Source organism: Hypanus sabinus, chromosome 23 (genome assembly GCF_030144855.1).
Source record: "Hypanus sabinus isolate sHypSab1 chromosome 23, sHypSab1.hap1, whole genome shotgun sequence".
Lineage (NCBI taxonomy): Eukaryota > Metazoa > Chordata > Chondrichthyes > Myliobatiformes > Dasyatidae > Hypanus > Hypanus sabinus.
Genome location: NC_082728.1, coordinates 23,241,611 through 23,264,687, shown reverse-complemented (window position 1 = coordinate 23,264,687; position 23,077 = coordinate 23,241,611). Strand labels below are relative to the sequence as shown.

The 23,077-nt window shown below is 42.2% G+C and overlaps 1 protein-coding gene across 2 annotated transcripts in view; it reads left to right on the top strand.

The window, feature by feature from the left end:
• bahcc1b (BAH domain and coiled-coil containing 1b) overlaps positions 1-23,077 on the top strand; it is a 286,926-nt gene that overhangs the window by 224,035 nt on the left and 39,814 nt on the right. For both annotated transcript variants that reach the window (XM_059948538.1, XM_059948537.1), the window contains exons 17-23: positions 3,236-3,469; positions 4,128-4,340; positions 6,366-6,724; positions 12,559-12,657; positions 15,186-15,315; positions 16,562-16,679; positions 21,707-21,782. In XM_059948538.1, the coding sequence (XP_059804521.1) occupies positions 3,236-3,469; positions 4,128-4,340; positions 6,366-6,724; positions 12,559-12,657; positions 15,186-15,315; positions 16,562-16,679; positions 21,707-21,782 (1,229 nt within the window). The remainder of the gene's footprint in view (positions 1-3,235; positions 3,470-4,127; positions 4,341-6,365; positions 6,725-12,558; positions 12,658-15,185; positions 15,316-16,561; positions 16,680-21,706; positions 21,783-23,077) is intronic.

The window sequence follows — 23,077 nt, the reverse complement described above, 5'->3', positions numbered from 1 at the left end:
CAAGTACAGAATGTCAGCTCTCAGACAATAACTCTCACTGTAGCCCTTCCTCAGGAGTGGGGAAACGTGTAGCATTTTTCACAAAAATAGAACAGATGCAAAAATGTACTTGTGCTCATTTTTGAAGGTTAATGGGGTACCTGCATTCCCTCTCCCACTAACCACATTCTTTTAATATGACCAGGGATAGCAAGCAGTGTCGCATTTAGCACTGTGCAGCAGAGATTGATTGAAAGTGTCACAATTGTTCCCCAATTAATCATTCTGGTAATGGTTTAGGATTATTTGGAAACTCAGCGCAGCTACTCATAGAGTCATCCGGTGTGGAAATGGTCCTATTGGCCCAACTCATCTATGCCAACCAAGATGCCCATCTAAGCTAGTCCCACTTGCCTGTGTTTGACCAATATCTCTCAAAGTTCACCCGATCCATATGGCCATTTATGCTCCATCTGAACCCCTTCCCATTTAAATCAACCACCTTCACCCTCTGATCCCTTCTCCATCATACACTTGTTACGCGTAAGGGGAAAGGGCACAGACTTACGGCAGATAATAATAACATGGGTATCACTCAGGGCATCTCTTATGGACCCATACTTATCACATCCTTCATACCCTGATCTTCCCCCCCACACACGCAATAAATAAATACATCGAACATATTGGTTCTTACAAGCAATGATGGGTTTGAAGTCACAGAGTGTCTTTGCGTAAACAAAGATTACTCCCGATTTGAATAGCGGACAGGGTGATACACAACAGAAAACCACACTGACCCCCACAAGTGGTCTGGAAACTATTCACTGAAACTCTCAATCAAAAGTATCAAGGTAATTTGGTCATTTATTGAGAAAGTGGGTACATTTTTGATGATTCTCAATAAATGACCAATGTACCTTTAGAGATACTTCATATTATTTTGTTGCAGCTCAAAGACTATGAAAAGCTTCAAGATGGGCACTGGGACCAATCTCACAAGTAGGTGGATCTATAGATAGTAGATTAGCAGAGAGTGAGTATACGCTTGAAAATTTTTAAAAAAGATTACAGATGCTGGAAATCTGGAATGAAAACAGAAAATACAGGAAACGTGACAGGTCAGGCAGCTTTCTCAGTAGATTTATAAATATTTGAATTTATAAAAATATATGAAATATGTAGTTATTTATAGTCCCAATGTAGGGTCTTGGCACAAAAGGTCGACTGTTTACTCTTTTCCATAGATGCTGCCTGACCTGCTGAGTTCCTCCAGCATTTTGTATGGGTTGCTTTGGATTTCCAGCATCTGCAGATTTTGAGATATAGATATACTTATGATGTTGGGAACATAAATTTTATGAGTACCAAAGCAATCCTGCACTCTTGGAGGGGCTGCCACATTTCCACATTGAAACTAAACAGCATCCCGACCTCTTTTTTCAAAATTAACACTCCCAAGAAGTTATTAAAAGTGGAACTCTGTGTTTTAGCTGAGACTCTTCCATCAGCAATATCAAAAATTAATTAGCTGGTCATGTATTATGAAATTGTCTCAGATCTGAATGATTTGTGCATCTCCCTCAGAGTGGATGTAATGTCTTCGGGCTTTGCTTTGTGTTATCAAAAATATGTGCCTTAAAGGAGGCAGGGAGGTCTGGACCGTCTCACCTTATGGTAAAAGGCTAAAGGTTAAAACACTGAATAATATGAATGCTACAAGTCTTATTGACCTTCTTCAGAAAAAGGTCATGTGTCCAATCACAGAAGCCATGCTCAATTCCATTGTCTCATAAACTGCTTGGGAACTAGGTTTATTGAAATAATACAAATGTTTATGATAACCCACAGTAAATGCATGCACATCTGAAATGTATTCATCTTGTAGCTAGAAAAATACAATTGAAATTTTACTAAAGAAAATAGGTACTTAAGATCCAGAGTAACATACACAAATTGCTGGAGGAACTCAGCAGATCAGGCAGCATCTGCAAAAAGAAATAAAGAGTCAACATTTCAGGCCAAGACACTTCATCAGGACTTAAAACCTGAAATACTTAAAATCTCCACCATCTCAAATAAAATGAGACAGAGTTCATTAAAAATCAGAATCCTTCAGCATTCTGAGACAGTTGATCGAACTTTTCCTACAACCTAGAAGTAGGACAATTCTGGAAGAAAATATGCCATTTTATTATGCAAATTTGTCAGTGTGGGACTAAAGTATCACAAGAGAGTTAAGAACTAGAAAGTGCCTGAGATTTAGTTCTCAACATTTAAAATAAAGCCGGCATTTTTCTCCTCCCAATTGTATCTATCCAGTATATTTGTAACAGAAAACTACTCCAGGTTTCTCTCCAGAGCAATAAATTTACATTAGTATTTGAGGTATTACATTTGAGGTATCTTTTCTAGCGTAAATGTATGGATTACAGAGTTTAAGTATACTGGAAATCCAGATTATCTTCTGTACAGGTAGTTGAGTTTAGGCTGCCTGGAATTGTTCATAGTGTATTGGGAACAGGAATAGCTAGCTGCTGTACAGGAAGCTGCCTAAGACACTGACAAAAGCTGACACAGTTTCTTAAGGAGCACATTTGTAAAGTATTCAGGTTAACCTGGTGATTTTCTATCATCTTGCACGTAGGGAGCAAGACGAAGCAGAGCTAGAGCTCATTCTTAATTGGACGAACAGACTCATAGAACTTGACTTGGTTGGAATAACGGAACTCTCCTGTAATATTGGCTGGAGATACGGACAGATCAAGGGTGCCATGATAGCATAGCGGTTAGCTCGATGCTATTACGGGTTGAGGTGTTGCAGAGATTGGAGTTCAATTCTGGCACCGTTCTGTAAGGGGTCTCTGTATGTCCTCCCCGTGGAATGTGCGGGTTTTCTCCGGGTCCTCTGGCTTTGTCCCTCAGTCCATAGACATAGTAAATTGTAAATTGTTTTGTGATTAGGCTAGGGTTGATTGTGGCTGTAGGGTTGCCAGGGTAAGGTGGCTGGAGGGCCTACTCTGTTTTGTATCACTAAACAAATAATGAAATAAACAAATAAATCTGAGAGGCAGCCACTGGAAGGTAACATAGGCAGCACCCACTGTGAATCTGCAGGAGGATTTTATAATGGAAATATTGGCGAAGGAAACTATGAAAGACGTGCCAATTGGAAGCAAATATTACTGGACAGGAATGTACGATGTAAACTTTATAATTTGTTAATTGAATGATAATTAATTGGTTCAAATTGTAGGCTTGAAAATGGAATCAGGAGAAGAGGACACAAAGGCTACTTTTGCAAAAAACAAAGTGGTCCCAAAGGCTAACTCTGTCATTAAAAAGAGGCCTGGTATTCAACAAAAAAGAAAGGCAGCCGGGGTCAAAGTGCAGAAGAGCAGCAGTAAGAAGCGGAAACAGGAAACTCAGGCTGCGCTGAATGAAAAGGATTGGATGTCCTCAGAGAGTGATGGCTTCTCTTCTGATGTTGGTATGCTGTTTTCAGAATCTCTTTGTACGTGATGCCTCAGCTTCTGCCACCCACGGGCAGCCTGATACCACCATCTGTTCCCTGCCTTCATTGCAGGACAGATATCTGTGATGATCCAGAAAGGCAAGAGGCAGCAGACGCACTCTCACCCAGAGAGCTACTGGCCTGAATGTGTAGCTCAGCAAGCTCTTGCATTAGTGGGAGAACCACTGCTAGCTGGCATCATCCATTCTTGAGATGGGGGCAACAGATATGTATAATGTGCAAGGTTGCATACCAACCCAGATGGGCTGCCCAGTAACAGAGGCTACTGAACATTTGTCACAACAAACAGCTTTAGACCTGAATTCCTGTGTTAGCTGAATGATTATGCAAATGGCCACATGCACAATGAGATCTGAGGGCAAGCTCCTCAAACAAAGGGTGGTGGCCATGTGGAATGAGCTGCTCGAGGAAGTGGTCGAAAGAAGTACAATTAGTGTTTAAAAGGTATTTAGACAGCAAAAAAAAGTAAAGGAAGACAGGTCTAATGCAGCCGAATGGGATTAGTGTAGATGTCATCCTGGTCAGTATGGACAAATTGAATCGAAGAGTCTCCTTTGGCCTGTAGACTTCTGTGCAAACCTACCGGTTAATTTATTCTTTACACCTTTCTCAGGTCCGGACTTGACGGAGGACGAGCACAACTATATCAGTGCTGACGGCAGTGACGAGGCTCCTGAGCTGTCAATCAAAGACTCCAGCTCTGGTCTCCACACAGAATACTCAACTGCGCTCACCGCCACGGAGACGGGTCCCTCACCATCCTCTGTCGTGAAGCTGGAAGCCAATCAGAAAGCAAAGAAAAAAAAGGAAAGGCAAGGCCTTCTGGGTAGGTAATCGGAGTTGTGTGACCTTGTATGACCATGATAGGTTATATAATATAGTAAAGATTAAAAACAGGATTTGGGAGAACCATACACAAAGTCTGCAGATGCTGGAAATCCACAGTAACACACACAGAATACGGGAGGAACTCAACAGGTCAGACGGCATGTATGGAAAAGAGTAAACAGTTGACAATTTGGGCCCTTCTTCAGGACTGGGAATACTAGGAAGTACCTTTAAAAACAGTATTACCATCACATTATCACCCAGGATATAGGAAGTACCTTACAGAATTGCTTTCACCATCATTACAACCATTCATTGTGCTAGGACACAGCTTAAAAAAAAGCCCATTTACTAATGCTGAAAAGTTAGGTTGTTGTTGCCGTTTCTCTCACTACGGAATTCAACATCAATTTTAGCTGGACAAATTGCATTAGCATTGTTACTAAATGAAATTGTGCCAATTGCAAAATTGGACTGGGCACTCCTGATTCCGATTAACATCAGCATGGCCAGCACTGTGGCAGGATCAGGCACAGACCAGTGGCATCAGTCAGTGCACAATGCACATTTCGGCTCCTTGTAGATGAAAAGTCCAGAGATTTACTTACTCTGAACGTCCACAGGAAAATGAGAGGTGAAATGCATTGTGTCCTTCATCTTTGCACCACTGAGTGGAACACGTAGTTAGGACAAATAGAAATCTGACTGCAGACTGTTCAACATCTCCTGGAATCCTTAGGATGTGGTCAAGGAGCAACTTGGGTTAGTGACTCTGATGATGAAGTGATTATACAGACCAACAGTTTGACCACTCGATGAGGACTTTGTGAGGTATCTTCTTTATTTTTGTCTCTCTTTTCATTTGCCTCCCTGGTCTAAGATGCTAGACATGGAAGCTGCCCCTTACCTCTAAAAATGTAAGCTGTGATGCTAGGAATGGGAATGTCATTATTGCTGTCCAAGAAGGCCAGAGGCCATGGATTATAGGAAATTTAAATTCAGTCAATTAGATATATCCAGAATATAAAAAAAAGTCAGAAGTGCTGGTCAGGAAACTACCAGATTGGAGTGAACAGCTGATTTTATTTAATAATATCTTTAAGGGAAGGAAACATCCTGTCCTTATGAACCACGCACGACTCCAGAGGCATCGTCATAGCTGGGTCTTAACTGCCCCCTAACAAGCTGAATTGCAAAACGGACGAGCACCCTCCAACTCTATCCTGCCACTTTATGCCCACGTCCTGTGAATGAGTTTACAGCTCACTCTTATTAAAGAATACACGAACGTAAGCTCTTGTCTGCCAGCATTCACAAACTCAAGTCAGTGGATGTGCACCTTGACTTTTAAACGCTCGGCTGAGAACGAATCCGCACCCTTTACATTTGCCTTTGCACTTCTCATTTCCTTGTGGCTGTTCATTCACCTACCAATGAGCGTCAACTGTCAAAAGCACCCATAAAAGTCCCAAACAAAAGCTCTGTAAATGTACTTCGCAATAAAATCTGTTAATGGGGACCACCTGCCTCATATAATTGCAACTACACATTTTCAATCCAAGTTATGAATTTATTCTAAGGGGGAGTGTTGGAAGCAGTCCATGGGAAATGTGCTGACACAATCCATGACCTGGCGCTGCTTTCAAATGGCCGTTGCGAACTACCCGAATAACTATTACTGCTTATAAACAATGAAAGAGGCCTCTATAAAGCCACAGTTTTTTCCACCAGTCTGCAAAGGAGCAAGTAGCAGCTCATTCTGTATTAGCCCTGAATGGTCCTCATGACATTTGTCAATATACAAGAGCAAATTACACAACCACCGACCAGCTAAATAATCTCTGATAAATATGGAGAGCTGGTAAGGCTGTTTCATGCAGATGGATGTCACCATAGATTAATGAAGGTGAATACATTCGTTGAATTTAAAGTAAGTTGAGGATTGAGATGAGATGACACCATTGGGCTTACTTCTTACTGTAGTCAATATGTTAACTGTTCATTCTCCTTTTTGGCTTTCCAGGTACATTTGGATTAGCCAGCGTGGATGGGGACGTGAAGATTAAAAAGCGCCCCGTCAAACACAGCCTGGAGCCTGGCAGTGCAGCGAAGAAGAGCGAGAAGCCCCCAGCAATGAAGAAGAAAGGACTGAAGACAGGCGAGAAGAACAAAAAGCTGAAGAGCACAAAGGGGGGAGCAGAGGTGGCTATCTGGCGCCGACGGGAATCTGACCTGCGGCCTCTGCTGCACAGGGAGAGGATAATTCCCAGTGACGCCTCTGTACCTGTAAAACTGGTATCCCGAACTCAGGCCAAAAAAACCACAGCCAACAGGTGTAAAAATGTCACCCGAAAAAGCAAATTGCTGCAGGCAACTTTCAAGGTAGGTTTTGAATAAGTAACTCTATGGCCCTTCATTACCTAGTGGAATGCTTTTCCCGGATCTGCTGTGCTTTAGCAAGCACCCAGCAGCTCCAGGTATTTTACTGATTCGTTGTTTTGATCCTGAAGGTTTTGGTTTTTTTCAGTTCTCTTGTCAGAGCAGTCCTGTCCTTTCAACAGCTTCAGCATCACCACCGGTTTCTTTTCTTCTCTTGTACAAAATATGGGATATTTTCCTTTCTTTGTCCTTCACAGTTGCAGCAGAGAGAGGGAGGTATGAGAGGCCTGGTTCCTCAGGGCTCGCACAGATTCAGCATGCTCAATGGCTGTCTCATCAATGCTGTGAAGAACTTCCAGGCCAGTTCCTCTATCACACTCGTTCAGTCAACAGATATTCCATTCCCCATTCTGGCTCCCCTCTCATCCCTTCCCTTCTGCTCACCGGCCCATCCCCTCCTCCTTCCCTTTCTCTCATGGTCCTCTCTCCTCTTCTGTCAGATTCCTCAGAACTTAGAGGATAGAACAGTACAGCACTGGAACAGGCCTTCCAGCGCGCAGTGTTGTGCCAAACCAATTCAGTGGCTAACCAAACTGATCTCTTCTGCCTACACAGTGTCCACATCCTTCGATTCTCCTCACATCCATGTGCCTATCTAGATGTCTCTTAAAAGTCCCTAATGTATCTACCCCTGCCGTCACTCCAGGCAGCATGTTGCAGGCATCCACCACTCTCTGTGTAAAACAACCTGCCCCGCACATCATTTTTGAAATTACTGTCGCTCACGTGAAATGCATGCCCTCTGGTATTAAAGATTTCAACCCTGGAAAAAAGATACTGTCTGTCTCAAACTCATATAAACCTCTAACAAAATTCCCCTCAGCCCCTGCCATTCCCAAGAAAACAATTCAACCTCTTGTTATATTCCTTCTACTTTGGCTTTTCCATCTATTGCCTCCCAGATTCTTACTTCAACCCCTCCCTTCCCCTTCTCATCTACCTTCCTCCTCACCTGGCTTCTCCTATCACCTTCCAGCTCCCCCCCCCACCCCCGCTTTCTTATTCCTGGCTTCGTTTCCAGTCCTGATGGAAGGACTCCACCTAAAAAATGGAACCATTTATTCTCCTCTATAGATGCTGCCTGACCTGCTGAATTTCTCCAACATTTTGTGTTTTACTGGAGGAATGTTAACCTCAGACAGGCCTCCACTGCCTCTTTTCTTCATTGTGCTAGCCAACAACAATCCATTCCTCAAAGCTTGTCGGTCCGGCTCTTCCCCTGAGATTCACCATGGCGTCACAATCTTTGACCAGCAGCATTCAACCTGTGAGGGTACCTAAAGATAAAAGTGAATTAAAATGTCAAAATTTTATCCCACTGTTAATTTTTATCCTTGGCCCTATTGTCTCAGAAGTCTCCTCGTGTCACTTGTGACATAAAATCTATTCGGATATTCTTCAGACTCTTCCTGACTCCCAGCATTCCCGCAGCAGTCCTCAGCTCTGCGTCATAAACCATAATGAGCTGTTCACAGAACAGGGATTCTTTGGCACAAACCCAGTGTTTGCTACTGTGTGATATTGACTGAAGCTGTGCTAAGGTACTTGCCAGAACCTTAAAGTAAAACTGACTGCAATTTATGGAAAATCAAGAAGAGCTCATTTAAAAAATTTTACCACTGCCTGTTTGGGAACAGATGTGTGAGTGTTTGTGATAGGTGAATGAGGGCTGTGATCACAGTCTGTATCTGACTACAAACTCCGCTTCCTTTTCCCTTTCTCTATCTCTACCTCTCTATCTCTCTCTCTATTTATCTCTCTATCTATCTCTCTCTCTATTTATCTCTCTATCTATCTCTCTCTATCACTATCTCTCTATCTATCTCTATATATATATATCTCTATCACTATATTTCTCTCTCTCTCTCTTGCTCTCTCTGTCTCTCTCTCACACACACACACACACACACACACACACACACACACACACAATTTTGGATGCAAAACCCCATCAGGGCCCATGTCTTGCAGACCCTACCCTGGATTTGAAGCCCCCAGGCTTGATATTCATACTATCCTAGATATCTGTCCAAAGTCAGTACGGATGACATCACCATTGATGGTGGAATCAAAGTTAGCAATGGAACAGCTTGTAGAGGTGTTGGATCCCAGAATCCATGAACTCTGTCCCAGCAAAGGAGCGATGGATTGAAGAAGCCAGGAAGTGACGTTCAGAGCTTCCAAAATGAATGTTCATTTGCTGACTCTGGCCACCACGAGCCATCGTCTTCGCTGCCTCCATCTTTCACCAGCAAGTTAGAGACGGTTCTCAGTCAGAGTCACAGAGTCATAGACTCTATGACCACAGGTCAGACCAGCAGTTAAAACTGTGTCTGCTTTCCAAATATATTGGGCATTGCACTTCCACTGAAATCATCACTCTGCAGCAGCTGTGGCTCCTGCCTGCAACTCAGCAAGTGAAAAAATGTGGGAAACACACTGCAACTCTATTAACATGAAGATCATAATGTCATAATAATCATTAACGTAAGTGGTGGGTTAGAAGCTGTGGAAAAAGGATTTAAGATTATGGAGTGTACCATAATGTATCTTAAAACTTATTTTCTCTGACCTTGCCTTTAAATGGGGTTGCTTGCCATTTCTACACCAAATGAATGCCACAACTTCAGCTCTTGAATTCCATGTTGCTCTGATTCATGGGGTTTCATTTTGTTATCTTTGGCATTCTGTTGGTAGCTGTGCATTCAGTGACCTGCGTCCATTCTGCCTCTTCTCCCACTGAGACCTTCATCCATTGACCAGATGCTTGTCCCACCTTCTGGTCCCTCGCATGTATGTCAAGTGCCTTGAGGCCTTGCCCTGTGTTACAGAAATGTGTTGTTATTGGTCTCGTCAAGTCTACAGTAAGGAGGAAGTTGGCTTCAACATCTTTATCCTGCCCATAACTGTACACATATTTAACTTTGGCTGCAATTTACTTGGCAGCAATTTATTAAAATATTTATTTGGTTAAGATTCTCACTACATATGCAGAAAGCTGAGATGTCACAGTGAACTAAATCATGTGGTAACATATTTGTTGTAGACTTCACTCTCTGTTCACTCACAATATGTTACACTCGAATAAATAAGTTTTAAAGACAGCAAATACTGAGCTGACAATCTGGACAGCCATGTGAAAGTACAGGAATCTAAACAATTGGCTGTCCAGCTAATGTACATGGCCACTATTGAGAAAATGTGTAAGTGTATGACATACAGAGGTGAAACACCTCAAATGTACAGAGTCTTCGTGCAGCATTCCTTAAAGGATAGATTGCAGGTGGAGTCAGTGGTGAGGAAGGCAAATCATTTCGAGAGGACTAGAATATAAAATCAAGGATGTAATGCCGAGTCTTTATAAAGCACTGGTGAGGCCTCACTTGGAGGACAATGAGTTGTTTTAGGCCCATTTAAAAAAGCATTTCTAAGACTGGCATTGGAGAAGGTTCAAAGGAAGTTGACAAAAATGATTCTGGGATTGAAAAGCTTATGAGGAGCATTTGATGGCTCTAGGCCTGTACTCACTGGAATTTAGAAGAATGAGGGTGGATTTCATTGAAACCTATCAAATGTTGAAAGGCCTAGATAGAGTGGATGTGTGAAGGATGTTTCCTATAGTATGAGTGTCCAGGACCCAAGGGCACAACCTCAGAATTGAGGGACGTCCATTTAGATTGGAGATGAGGGGGAATTTATTTAGCCAGAGGGTGGTGTTTCTGTGGAATTTATTGCCATAGGTAGCAGCGAAGACCAGGTCAATGAGTGTAATTGAAGTTAAGGTTGACAGATTCTTGATAGATCAGGGTGTGAAAGGTCACTGGGAGAAGGCAGGAGAATGATGTTGAGAGGGAAATGGATCAGCTATGATCAAACGTCAGAAGAGACTCAATGGACTGCTCCAATGTCTTTTGGTCTTATGTCTAATTGCTTCATTAGTACAGATCAATCCAAAACTTTCCAGTTTGGGTGTCATTGAGAACTTTGAATGGAAAGTATCTCCAGGAGGAGGATCAGTCTGCAGGGACAACCGCACAAGGGAGTCACATAGTGAGTGATGTTTTATTAGTGCCACACTTTTAAATCACTAGAATGAAAGCAGAAAATGAGATCAGATAGCATCTGTGGAGAGAGAACCAGAATTAACTTTTCAGCTCCATGCCCTTTCATCATTCTTTATATGCCCAGCATTTTCTGCTTTATTTCACATTTCCAACATCTGCAATATTTTGCCAGACAGGTGCAAAACGATTAGAGCAATACACAAAATGCAGGAGGAACTCAGCAGGTCAGACTGTCCAGAATGTGCCTGTGTACCAGCCGTAGTCACGAAGCTCTCTACACATCCATCATGGTCTATGAAACTTTTGCTTCATGTCAATCTGATCAGATATTTTGTCAGCTTACTCTGCACTGGTTTCAGGTTCTCACCTCACATCACAATGCTCAAAAATTAAATTGCAGCAATCGATAAGAACTGTATGGATATAGCAGCTAAGTTTTCAGCATCGATCACACCCATTACCAGAAATACTGACTCCAATATATGCTCAGAGGCATAGCATTTCCAACATGGCAAATATACTAACCCCTTTACCTTGACTGTTACTTCCAATGAAAGGAGAGTTAACGGCAGAAATGAAGAGCAATGAACTACTATCAGCCAAATGACCAGAATCCAGTACTGAGAAAATATTTGAATGGTGGTTGATGATAGAACTACATTAGTGTTTATTGCTCTGCTAATGCTGCAATAGAAGGAATGAGCACATTGTAATTCCTCAATACAGCAAATCCAAGGACCATCTTGTTTGACTACCATCCTTGCTAGTTACTTTTTCTCACAACAATGGAGCGTTTGTGTAACCATGGCAATCAGCTTCCATCTACAATTTAGATCTGACCCAGAAATGATGCAAGGACAACATAGTATTGGAGAACTTAGCAAATTATAGCTTTATAGTTTCCACTTTCTCCTTCAGCCCACTATCAAGGCTCTTCTTTGTTTCTATTCAACTCTTTATTAGAACTTGTGCACAATTGGTTCTGCAGATAAAATAAAATAGACCATAGAAATACAGTTAGAAATTGAAAATATTCAGTACTACTCAAAGAAAGCCCAGCTGTGCAACAGTATTCTGTAACAGTGTGACTGAATGTCAAGAAAGATACACTGAACTGTAGTTCATTTTATTTTGCTTCAGTGCCCATCTCACTCAGTTCCCAGAGCAGAAGAGTAGGCTTTACAAGAATCCTTAGCTCCTTGAGTTCCTTGGGTTATGTGTTTGCTCATGAAATTATACTTCCTAGGGAAGGGTCCGTGAATGTTCTGGGGTGAAGATATGCACACTTCATTTTTTTGGGGGACGGCTCCTGAGGAAGGTTCTAGGCCCAAAAAATCATCTGTTTATTCCCTTCCATAGATGCTGGCTGACCCACTGTCCCTCCAGCATTTTGTGTGTGTTCCTCTGTATCCCGGCATCTGCAGAACCTCTTGTGTTTATGGGTGAGTCCATGCCCTTGCTTAGCCTCAAACTTGGCATACAACAGTTTAAGATGAACGTGTACTATATCACGGGTTTTTAAGATTACCTCCGTCAAAGGCCAGAACAGATTCAATCCATATTTACCAGTATTGAACAGCCAGAGATATGTATATTCCACTCTGGAATACAACCCTTCTGTATTTGAGGCTTACAAATGGAATTTGATTCTATTCTCTATTGGATTCCAAATGGCTTGTACTGACTCCAATACGTCTGTTTCTCCTATATTAGAAATCAAGTGGCTTCTGCCTCTCACAAAAAGGAACAATCTCCACTGATTATCAGCGAACTAGGCTGAACAAGCTGAAGAGCAAACTCCCTGTGAAAGAGGTGAGGAGACTGAGCAGGCCTCGCTGTGGTACTATTACAGGTTCCCTCGGTAAATGATTCTCTGGGCTTGGAGAAACAGTAGCTGTTAACTTTTTTTTGCATAAAATGTTTATTTAAAAACACAGAAGTTGCTGATGGTCACTAAATAAAGGACTAAAAGTTGTAGTTTCCAATCAAATTTTGGGCTGAATATTTGATTATTCTGAACACACAAAACTGATTCTGATGTGGACAGCAAAATTTGTTCATTAATTAAAGTATCTTTTTACTGGTTTATGTCCAAGGTTTTAAAACCATGCACTTAAAAACACCACCTTGAAATTCATCCCTGGTAAGTTATACCAAACATGCTATGTAGTACTATTAGTAGTTGTACTGTACATCAAAAAGGCAAAGCACTTGCTACTCGACCGAAGACTCTGTTAGCTGATAGATGAGTTTCAAAGTAAATTGTGTTCTGGAAAAATAAGACTAAAGAACAATTATTTCTGTTACAGTCTTATTCCTAAAATAACTATATGGTAGCTCATTCTTTAAAGAGCAAAGATCGTTAATGAATTAAATGCAAGTCCTGGGATTTACGTTGGCAAACAACAAACATTTTAAAATTGCTGTACTAGGAACAAGTGCAGGGCATCAAACAGAAAGCCAACAGATGATTGAGTCTTGGATGATTTAGATATGGCCAAAGAATACACTACGTTGACTGCAATGCACTCAAAATGCTGGAGGAACTCAGTAGAGCAGGCAGCATCTATGGAAAAGAGTAAGCAGTCGACATTTTGGATCGAGAACCTTCATCAGGACCGGAGAAAAATGAATAGAAGTCTTAGAGTCAGGGGAGGGGAGGAAGAAATACAAGATAGTAGGTGAGAGGTGAAACTGGGAGAGGACATTAAAGGGCTGGAGAAGGGGGAATCTGATGGGAGAGGATAGAAGGCCATGGAAGAAAGAGGAGGGACAGAGCACCAGAGGGAGGTGATGGGTGGGTAAAGAGATAAGGTGAGAGAGGGAGATGGGAATGGTGAATGGTAAAAGGGGAGGGCAATTACCAGGAATTCAAGAAATTATTGTTAATGTCATCAGGTTTCAGGCTACCCAGACAAAATGTAAGGTGTTGCTCCTCCAACTTGAGTGTGGCCTCATTGCGACAGCGGAGGACGACATGGACTCACCTGTCGGAATGGGAATGGGAAGTAGAATTAAAATGGGTGGCCAATGGGAGGTCCCGCTTTTCTGACAGGCAGAGTGTAGGTGCTTGGTGAAGCGGTCCCCCCATTTGCATCAGGTCTCACCGATATGCAAGAGGCCACACCAGGAGCACCAGATACAGTAGGCGATCCCAATGGATTCACAAGTGAAATGTTGCCTCAGCTGGAAGGACTGTTTGGGTCCCTGGATTGTAGTGAGGGCGGAAGTGCCGGGGCAGGTATCGCACTTAATCCCTGAGGAAAGCGGAAAGTTGGGAGGGGGGGAGATGAAGATGTGCTCGGTGGTGGGATCTTGTTGGAGGTGGTAGAAGTTGCGGAGAATTGTGTGCTGGATGCAGAGGCTGTTGTGATGGTAGGTAAATCATGGTACAACTGCCAATGTACCCTTGCAAGCAGGACAAGCACTACACCTCCTCTGTCACTACCATTCAGGGCCGCAAACAATCCTTACAGCTGTGGCGACACTTAACCTGTGAGCCTGTTAGAGTCATCTACTGCATCCACTGCTCCTGGTGTGGCCTTCTGTATATCAGTAACACCCGACGTAGATCGGGAGACCGCTTTGCCGTGCACCTGCCAGAAAGCCCCCAGTGGCCACCTATCTTAATTCTGCTTCCCATCCCCATTCTGACATGCCAGTCCACGGCCTCCTGTACTGCCAGGATGAAGCCACACTCAGGTTGGAGGAGCAGTACCTTATATTCCGTCTGTGTGGCCTCCAACCTGATGGCATGAACATCGATTTCTCGAACTTCCGGTAATGCGACCCCCCCCCCCCACTTTACCATTCCACCCATTCCCATTTCCCTCTCTCACCTTATCCCCTTACCTGCTCATCACCTCCCTCTGGTGCTGTTTTCCCTTCCCTTTCTTCCATAGCTATCTGTCCTCTCCTATCAGATTCCCTCTTCTCCAGCGCTTCATCTCTTTCACTGATCAACTTCCTAGCTCTTTTCTTCTTTTCTCTTTTCCCCCTCACCCGGTTTCACCTATCACCTACTACCTTGTATTTCTTCCTCTCTTCCACCCCCGCCCCCCCCCCCCAAACTTTACACCGACTTCTCATCTTTTCTCTTTAGCCCTGATGAAGGGTCCCGGTCCAAAATCGTCAACAGTTTACTCGTTTCCATGGACGCTGCCTGGCCGGCTGAGTTCCTCCAGCTTTCTGCGTGTGTTGCTCGGATTTCCAGCATCTGCAGAAATTCTCTTGCTTGTGTATTAACTGTTTCACTGACTGTGAGAGGAGTGTCTTCTGCTAATACAAAATCAGAGATAAACCGGATACAGTTTGAAAATTCTGTTCTTTTTATCATGCAGTCGAAAGGTCGAGCTGTCAGTAAACTCTTGGAAAGTTTTGCAGCGGAGGATGACTTTGCATTTGATGAAGACAGCAGCTTCTCTGAGGAGGATGCGAATACATCTGTGAGCTGCTCAGCAGAATTGTATGGTAGGGGCTTTTTATTTGTTGTCAAACGCAGTGTAGATGGTAAACCGAAAAAGTGATACATAAACTGTTGATATTCCAGTATAGAGCAGGGGCCTAACAGAGATGGGGCAGCATAGTGGTTAGCACAACATGTTACAGTACAGGCGATGTGGGTTCAATTCCCCCTGCTGCCTTTAAGGAGCTTGTACGTACTCCCCATGTCCATGTGGGGTTCCTCCAAGTGCTCTGGTTTCCTCCCATGGTCCAAAGATGTACTGGTTGATAGGTTAATCGGTCTTTGTAAATTGTCCTGTGATTAGCCTCAGATTAAATTGTGAGATTGCTGGGCAGAGTGGCTTGTAGGGCCAGGAAGTCCAGTTGTGTGCTGTATCTCAATAAATTTAAAAAATAATAATAAATAAATAGTTGGGCAGTAATTCTCTGAACATTCAGAACTAGAATAAACCAAATATTTTATGGATCAAAGTGAAAATAAATTTGTTATCAAACTACACATACAGTATGTCAACATATACTGCCTTGAGATTCATTTTCTGGTAGGCATTTACAGGAAAATAAAGAAATGCAATACAATTTATGAAACATTATACATAAACAAATACTGGGTGCACGCTACAACAAAAATAAAGAAACCCATTGTCATTTTAAAAATTATTTTGGTTAAAAGTTCAGTTCACTAGTCCTTTAGAGCGGATTTAATATCAGTTTCCACATATTGTTCAGATTCTAACGACAAAATGTTTCACCAGTCTTACTCAAACTCCTTACTCGATACAGGCTCCCTTTCTCTCGACCCTGCCAGAGTTTTGTCACAAGTAAAGAAACCAGTCCCTGAAAGGCCACCCCCTATTCCAGAAGATGTAGATTTAACTTCACTTAAAAAAAACCCACCAAGATGACTTTACCAGCCAAATCAGTATATGTTGCTAATGTTTCCTTGAAACGCTGTAATCCTCCATCTACAGAGGGAAGTCAAAAGCAAGCCTGCATAATCTTGAATTTTTTTTTTGCTTCCTTTTGGCACGGACCTTTTTTGAAATCAGTGTTTGAAAATAGAATAACGCAATTCCTTATCAGTCTACTTTAGTAAACATGGATAAAGCAAAAGCTACATTAGCCCAGAAAGGGCAATTCCACGGCAAACACCACCAGTGAATTAAATCCTTCACCACACTAACCATAAAGTTCAGCATTGAACCACAGAGAAACAATGGAAAGAATTACATTGTTTGTTCTTCTCTATCAGTTCCTCAGTCCTGTGCCATCAGTAAGGAAGATCTTAAAGAAGGACTTCAAATCCTCATACCAAAGGAAGACAAACTGCTGTACGCAGGAAGTGTTAAAGTTCTTCAGTCACCTGACATGTAAGATACAGTTTCTCTTTCACTCCCTTTCATAGTAATTGAATCCTTGATGTTTCTCTTTAAAATCCCGTTTTCCCTTGTCACCCAGGAATCCTAAGCACCTCAATTAGTTATCCTAGTTAATGGAAAAACCATATCAGTTCAGACCATACATGAACTGAATCAAGAAGGGTTTTTTTTTGAAAATCATTGTTGGAAATTGTCCTGAATTTGGAATGATAGAATTCTACGGATTGAGTCGGATTTGAAATGTTATAGCTCCATCTTTGGCTCCTTGCTTAAAAAAAATAGTACTGAACCTCATTTTCAACCTCTTACTGCTACGGGCGTAAGTTCCCACTTGCTTCAAAAAGGCAACAATTATACCACTGCCTGAGAAGAATAATGTGAGCTGCCTTAATAGCTATCGCCCGGTAGCACTCGCATCGACAGTGATGAAATACTTTGAGAGGTTGGTCATGATTAGACTTAATTACTGCCTCAGCAAGGACCTGGATCCATTGCAATTTGCCTATTGCCGCAACAGGTCAACAGCAGATGCAATCTCAATGGCTCTCCACACAGCTTTAGACCACCTGGACAACATAAAAATCTATGTCAGAATGCTGTTCATCGACTATAGCTCAGCATTTAATACTATCATTCCCACAATCCTGATTGAGAAGTTGCAGAACCTGGGCCTCTGTATCTCCCTCTGCAATTGGATCCTCATCATCCTAACCGGAAGACCACAATCTGTGGAGATTGGTGATAACATCTCTTCCTTGCTGAAAGTCAACACTGGTGCACCTCAGGGGTGTGTGCTTAGCCTACTGCTCTACTCTCTATATACACATGACTGTGTGGCTAGGCATAGCTCAAATACCATCTATAAATTTGCTATGATACAACCATTGTTGGTAGAATCTCAGATGGTGACGAGAGGGCGTACAGGAGTGAGATATGCCAACTAGTGGAATGGTGCCACAGCAACAACCTGGCACTCAATGTCAGTAAGACGAAAGAGCTGATTGTGGACTTCAGGAAGGGTAAGACAAAGGAACATATACCAATCCTCATTGAGGGATCAGTAGTGGAGAGGGTGAGCAGTTTCAAGTTGCTGGGTATCAAGATCTCTGAGGATCTAACCTGGTCCTAACATATCAAAGCAGTTATAAAGAAGGCAAGACAGTGGCTATACTTCATTAGGAGTTTGAGGAGATTTGGTATGTCAACAAATACTCTCAAAAACTTCTATAGATGTACCACGGAGAGCATTCTGACAGGCTGCATCACTCTGGTATGGGGGGAGGGGGAGGCACTGCATAGATCTGAAAGAAGCTGCAAAGGATTGTAAATTTAGTCAGCTCCATCTTGTGTACCAGCCTACAAAATACCCTGGATATCTTCAAGGAACCATGTCTCAGAAAGGCAGCATCGATTACAAGGGGTGATTGATAAGTTGGTGGCCTAAGGTAGAAGGAGTCAATTTTAGGAAACCTAGCACATCTATTTTTCAACATAGTCCCCTCCTACATTTACACACTTAGTCCAGCGGTCGTGGAGCACACGGATCTTGGACCTCCAGAAAGTGTACACAGCAGGGGTGATTGATAAGTTCGTGGCCTAAGGTAGAAGGAGATGAGTTATACAGCTCTCGTTACGTGCACATGCAATTCAACTCTTTGAGTGATTATGCAGAAAGTTTGAAGTTAATAACTCATCAGGAGTGATAAGTTTGTGGCTTAAGGTAGGAGATGAGTTATTAACTTCAAACTTTCTGCATAATCACTCAAAGAGTTGACCTGCATGTACATGTAGCGAGAGCTGTATAACTCATCTCCTTCTACCTTAGGCCACTAATTTATCAATCACCCATCTGTGGACACTTTCTAGAGGTCCAAGATCCGTATGCTCCACTGTCGCTGGACTAAGTTTATAAATGTAGGAGGGGGCTATGTTGAAAAATCAATGTGCTAGGTTTTCTAAAATTGACTCCTGTCTACCTTAGGCCACAAACTTATCAATCACCCTTCGTATTAAGGACCTCCAGCACTCAAGGCATGCCCTTTTCTCACTGTTACCATCAGGTAGGAGGTACAGAAGCCTGAAGGCACACACTCAGCAATTCAGGAACAGTTTCTTCCCCTCCGCCATCCAATTCCTGAATGGACATTGAACCCTTGGACACAACCTCACTTTTTTTAAAATACATAGTATTCCTGTTTTTGCACTATTTTTAATCTGTTCAAAATATATATACTGTAATTGATTTATTTATTATTATTATTATTTTGTTCTTTTTCCTTCTATATTATGTATTGCATTGAACTGCTGCTGCTAAGTTAACAAATTTCATGTCACATGCCGGTGATAATAAACCTAATTGTGATTCTGAAATCACACTTACCGTTTGCTACAGCGTTGAGCTGTTATAAATATGTTTGATCTCGATCTGATCAACAAGTACTCTAAATATTGCCAATTAAATGCTTACAATCAGCTTGACTTTATCTTTAATTTCCAAGAGTTCCAAACTCTTAAAGATCATTTAGAAAGCACAGCTTGTAAATGAGGAACATTAGTTCATATTTAAGATTACAACAAAAATAACCTGAATTGGTTTCCTGGCTCCCTGTAATGCAGTAACGCTGGTTCACATCAACAGGGCAGCTGCAGTATAAGCACAGCCAAGAGCATGTTAATTCAAGAAGGAAAACTAATACCATGTATAAAACAGGTGGATACAGATATAATGAACTTAGTGTATTTTTGTGGGTTCTGGACTCAAGACAGTCTTGATATGGTTGGTATGGACTCCAGAGAGCAGAGTGATCTCCGTCAGCCTGCCTGTTCATTAATTCATAAACTGGGCATATAAGAGAGTTGATTATAGGCAAGGAATAATTAGGGGAATGAATGGCGATGTGTATTGGCATACAGCCCTCCACATTTCCACACTACTGTGGCTGCAGCTGAATTTTGTCAAGATGTAGGTCATTGGTGACTTGTACAAAGGTAAAGACTAGGGAGTGAGGCTCCCTCTTTTCCACCCCTTTAGTACTATGATAGGCAATGCAATCCTTGTGTATGAACATGAATACTGTATTCTCAAAGCTCAAAGTAAATTTATTATTAAAATACATATACGTCACCATATACAACCCTGTTGTGGGCATGCGCAGAAAATCCATGAAACGTAAGAGAATCAATTAAAGCTGCATGCCAACAGGACGGACTACCAATTTACAAAAGACAGCAGACTGTGCAGGTACAGTATAAAAGAAAAAAAAGCAAATGAACAATAAATATAGGGAACATGAGATTGCAGTGTCCTTGAAAGTGAATCCATATGTTGTGGGAACTGTTCAGTGACTGGGCAAGTGATGTTCTCCCCTCTGGTTTAACAGTAGTAACTGTTCCTGAACTTGATGCTGGGATCCTGAGGCTCCTCTACCCTTCTTCCTGATGACAGCAGCAGGAAAGACCATGACTTAGGCAGTGGGTTCCTTGATGATGGATACTGCTCTCTCTGTATTGGTGTTAAGGCGCTCATCACTTGATCAGCAGACTTGGCAATACTGACTACTAATTCTTCTGTTTTTAGCTTACATCTAGTTGCATCTAGCCAGTAGTAACCTAACATTTAAAGTACTACTTGTAAGGTCAATATCAGTGACACTTTTATATCGTATACATTCAGTGGCCACTTTATTAGATATTAAAGTAACAAATGAGCGTATATATTTGTGGTCTTCTGCTGGTGTAGTCCATCCACTTCAAGGTTCGACGTGTTGTGCATTCAGAGATGCTCTCCTGTAATGCGTCGTTATTTGAGTTACCTTTCTTCTTGAGCCAGTCTGGCTATTCCCCTCTGACCGCTCTCATTAACAAGGCATTCTCACCCATAGAATTGGATGTTTTTTTTTTGCTTTTTGCATCATTCTGTTTAAACTCTAGAGGCTGTTCTACATGAAAATCCCAGGAGACCAGCAGTTTCTGAGATACTCAAGCCACTCCATCTGGCACCAACAATCATTCCATGGCCAAAGTCACCTAGATCATATTTCTTCCCCAATCTGATGTTTGGCCTGAATAGCAATCGAACTTCTTGACCATGTCTGCGTGCTATTATGCATTGAGTTGCTGCCACGTGACTGGCTGGTTAGATTGGACACCACAGAGACGTGGCGGTCAGCATGGCACTATTACAGCTCAGGGCATTCCTGTGTTCAGAGTTCAGTTCCAGTGCTGTCTGTAAGGAGTCTGCTTTTCTCACCAGGTTCTCCGGTTTCCTCCCACAGACAAAGGACCTGCTGGGTAGGCTAGTGGTGAATTGGTCATTGTAAAATGTCCCATAATTAGGTTAATTGGGTTTGGCCCGAAGGGCCTACTCCATGCTCTATCACTAAATAAATAATTACCGGTATATTAACAATCAGGCCTAATAAAATGGTCACTAACAGTATATGTATCCATTGCACCAGCCACTAGCCAGGACATTCTTCGTGAAAACACCAGAAAAATGTATTTGTTTCTTCATTAAGTGCAAGTAATCACAAGAAATATATACAAATCAGTCAGCAGTTTCTTCAGCCTATTAATTGAACTGCATTTCCCTTTCTTTTTCATTCCATTAAAAATATCTTTAGACTGTTTCCTCTGTTCTACTGGCTTTCCTGTACACTTCTCCCTAGTTCCTCGTTCCACTGTTCTTCACTAGAAGCAGGGCCATTGTATCCAAAAGCCCACTCAAAGACCCACAGATAAAGCGGTTTTCCATAGCTCCCTGGAATGAGAGCAAGTCAGGCCGACTTACATTCCCAAGTGCGGCTGACAGTGGGAGAATTGTGTGTTTGGCAAGCTGCACTATGTAATGGTACACAGCCTTACAAGCTCATATTCCTGAAGCTAAGGAAGCAATTTAAAGGGCTGCCTCATGTTGACTGTAATATCTTCTCAGGTTACACAATTCATAAATATTTCCATGCGTCGGCGGATGTATTAACATTGTGTCTCTGTGACTGGCTTTCCCTGCCTTCCTCTAGCTATGGTGTTGTGATTGAAGGAGAAAGAGGAAACCGACAAAGAATCTACTCCCTGGAGCAACTGCTGCAGGAAGCGGTGAGTTCCCTTTGTGATCGTTCCCCTACTGCGCACTGCAGACAATTTAAAACTCGTCCAGTCTGCCTCCTTTTCCAAGGAACTAAAATTCAAGATGAGATAATGGATATTTGATTACACCATGAGTATCATACTGAGCCTATGCTTTGTATATATGATATTAATGTTAGCAGTTGGAAGAGACAGATAGTCTTGCAAGTATGGAGGTTGGACGGGAAGGGTGTGGCATTAAGAATAATTTATGTGCATTCAAGTGGGAATATCTCACATTTTCTACCCTGCTATCTTAATTCATTTGCAAAAGTTACTTGGCAAAAGAATCAAAGAGCGGATGAGGCAACTTTTCCATGTAGCAAGTTGTTATGATCTGGAATTCATTGGCAGGAAAGCTGGTGGAAACAGGTGCAGTGTTAACTTTCAGAAGGGAATAGAATAAATACAGGCTTGGACAGCCATGTCTCCACTGTCCAGTGTCAGCCATGCCTGAGATAGAAATGCTATCACCTGTGGAATTAATTGCCACAGATGGCTGTGGAGGTCAGGTCATTGAGTATATTTAAAATGGAGGTTGAGAGACGCTTCATTAGTAAGGGCATCAGAGGTAATGGGAAGAATTCAGGGCAATAAGGTTGAGAAGGATAATATATGAACCATGATGAAATGGTGGCACAGACTCAATGGACCAAATGGCTTAATTCTGCACCTATGTCTTATGGTCTTAGAGAATTAGGACCAATGCAGAGAACAAAATGTTGGCAGCTACCCCAGAATAGTGTATGGGGAGTTCAGAAACAACTGGACTGTCAGAAGTGATGCTAATTTGAGCTCTTATCTGCTTTCTATCAAGCTGGCTATGAAAGATCTAATGACACTGTTTCCAAGACATGCTAGTATGTTCCCAGAGACAGTCTTGACCAGCATTTAACCGTCAATTAAAATCACAAAAAATAATCATGAAATTGGTATGGCACAGAGAGCCCTTCAAGTCTCTCCCAGCCCCTAGAAGAACATGGATAGGAAAGGTATGCACGATTGTGGGTCTGACGCAGAGACAAGTGGGATTAGCCTAGATAGGCATCTTGGTCACTCTGGACGATTTAGGCCAAAGGGTTGGTTTCCGTGTCTAGAATCTTATGGATCAATAAATCACTCCTGTCAGTCCTACTGTTCCTTACAGCCCTACCAATGATTCCCCCTCATGATAGCTTGTTGTGCACATATTGACTGCCAAGTTCCTGTATTGCAACCATGACAGCAAAATAAAAGCACCTTAATGCTTCTAATGCGTTTTGGAA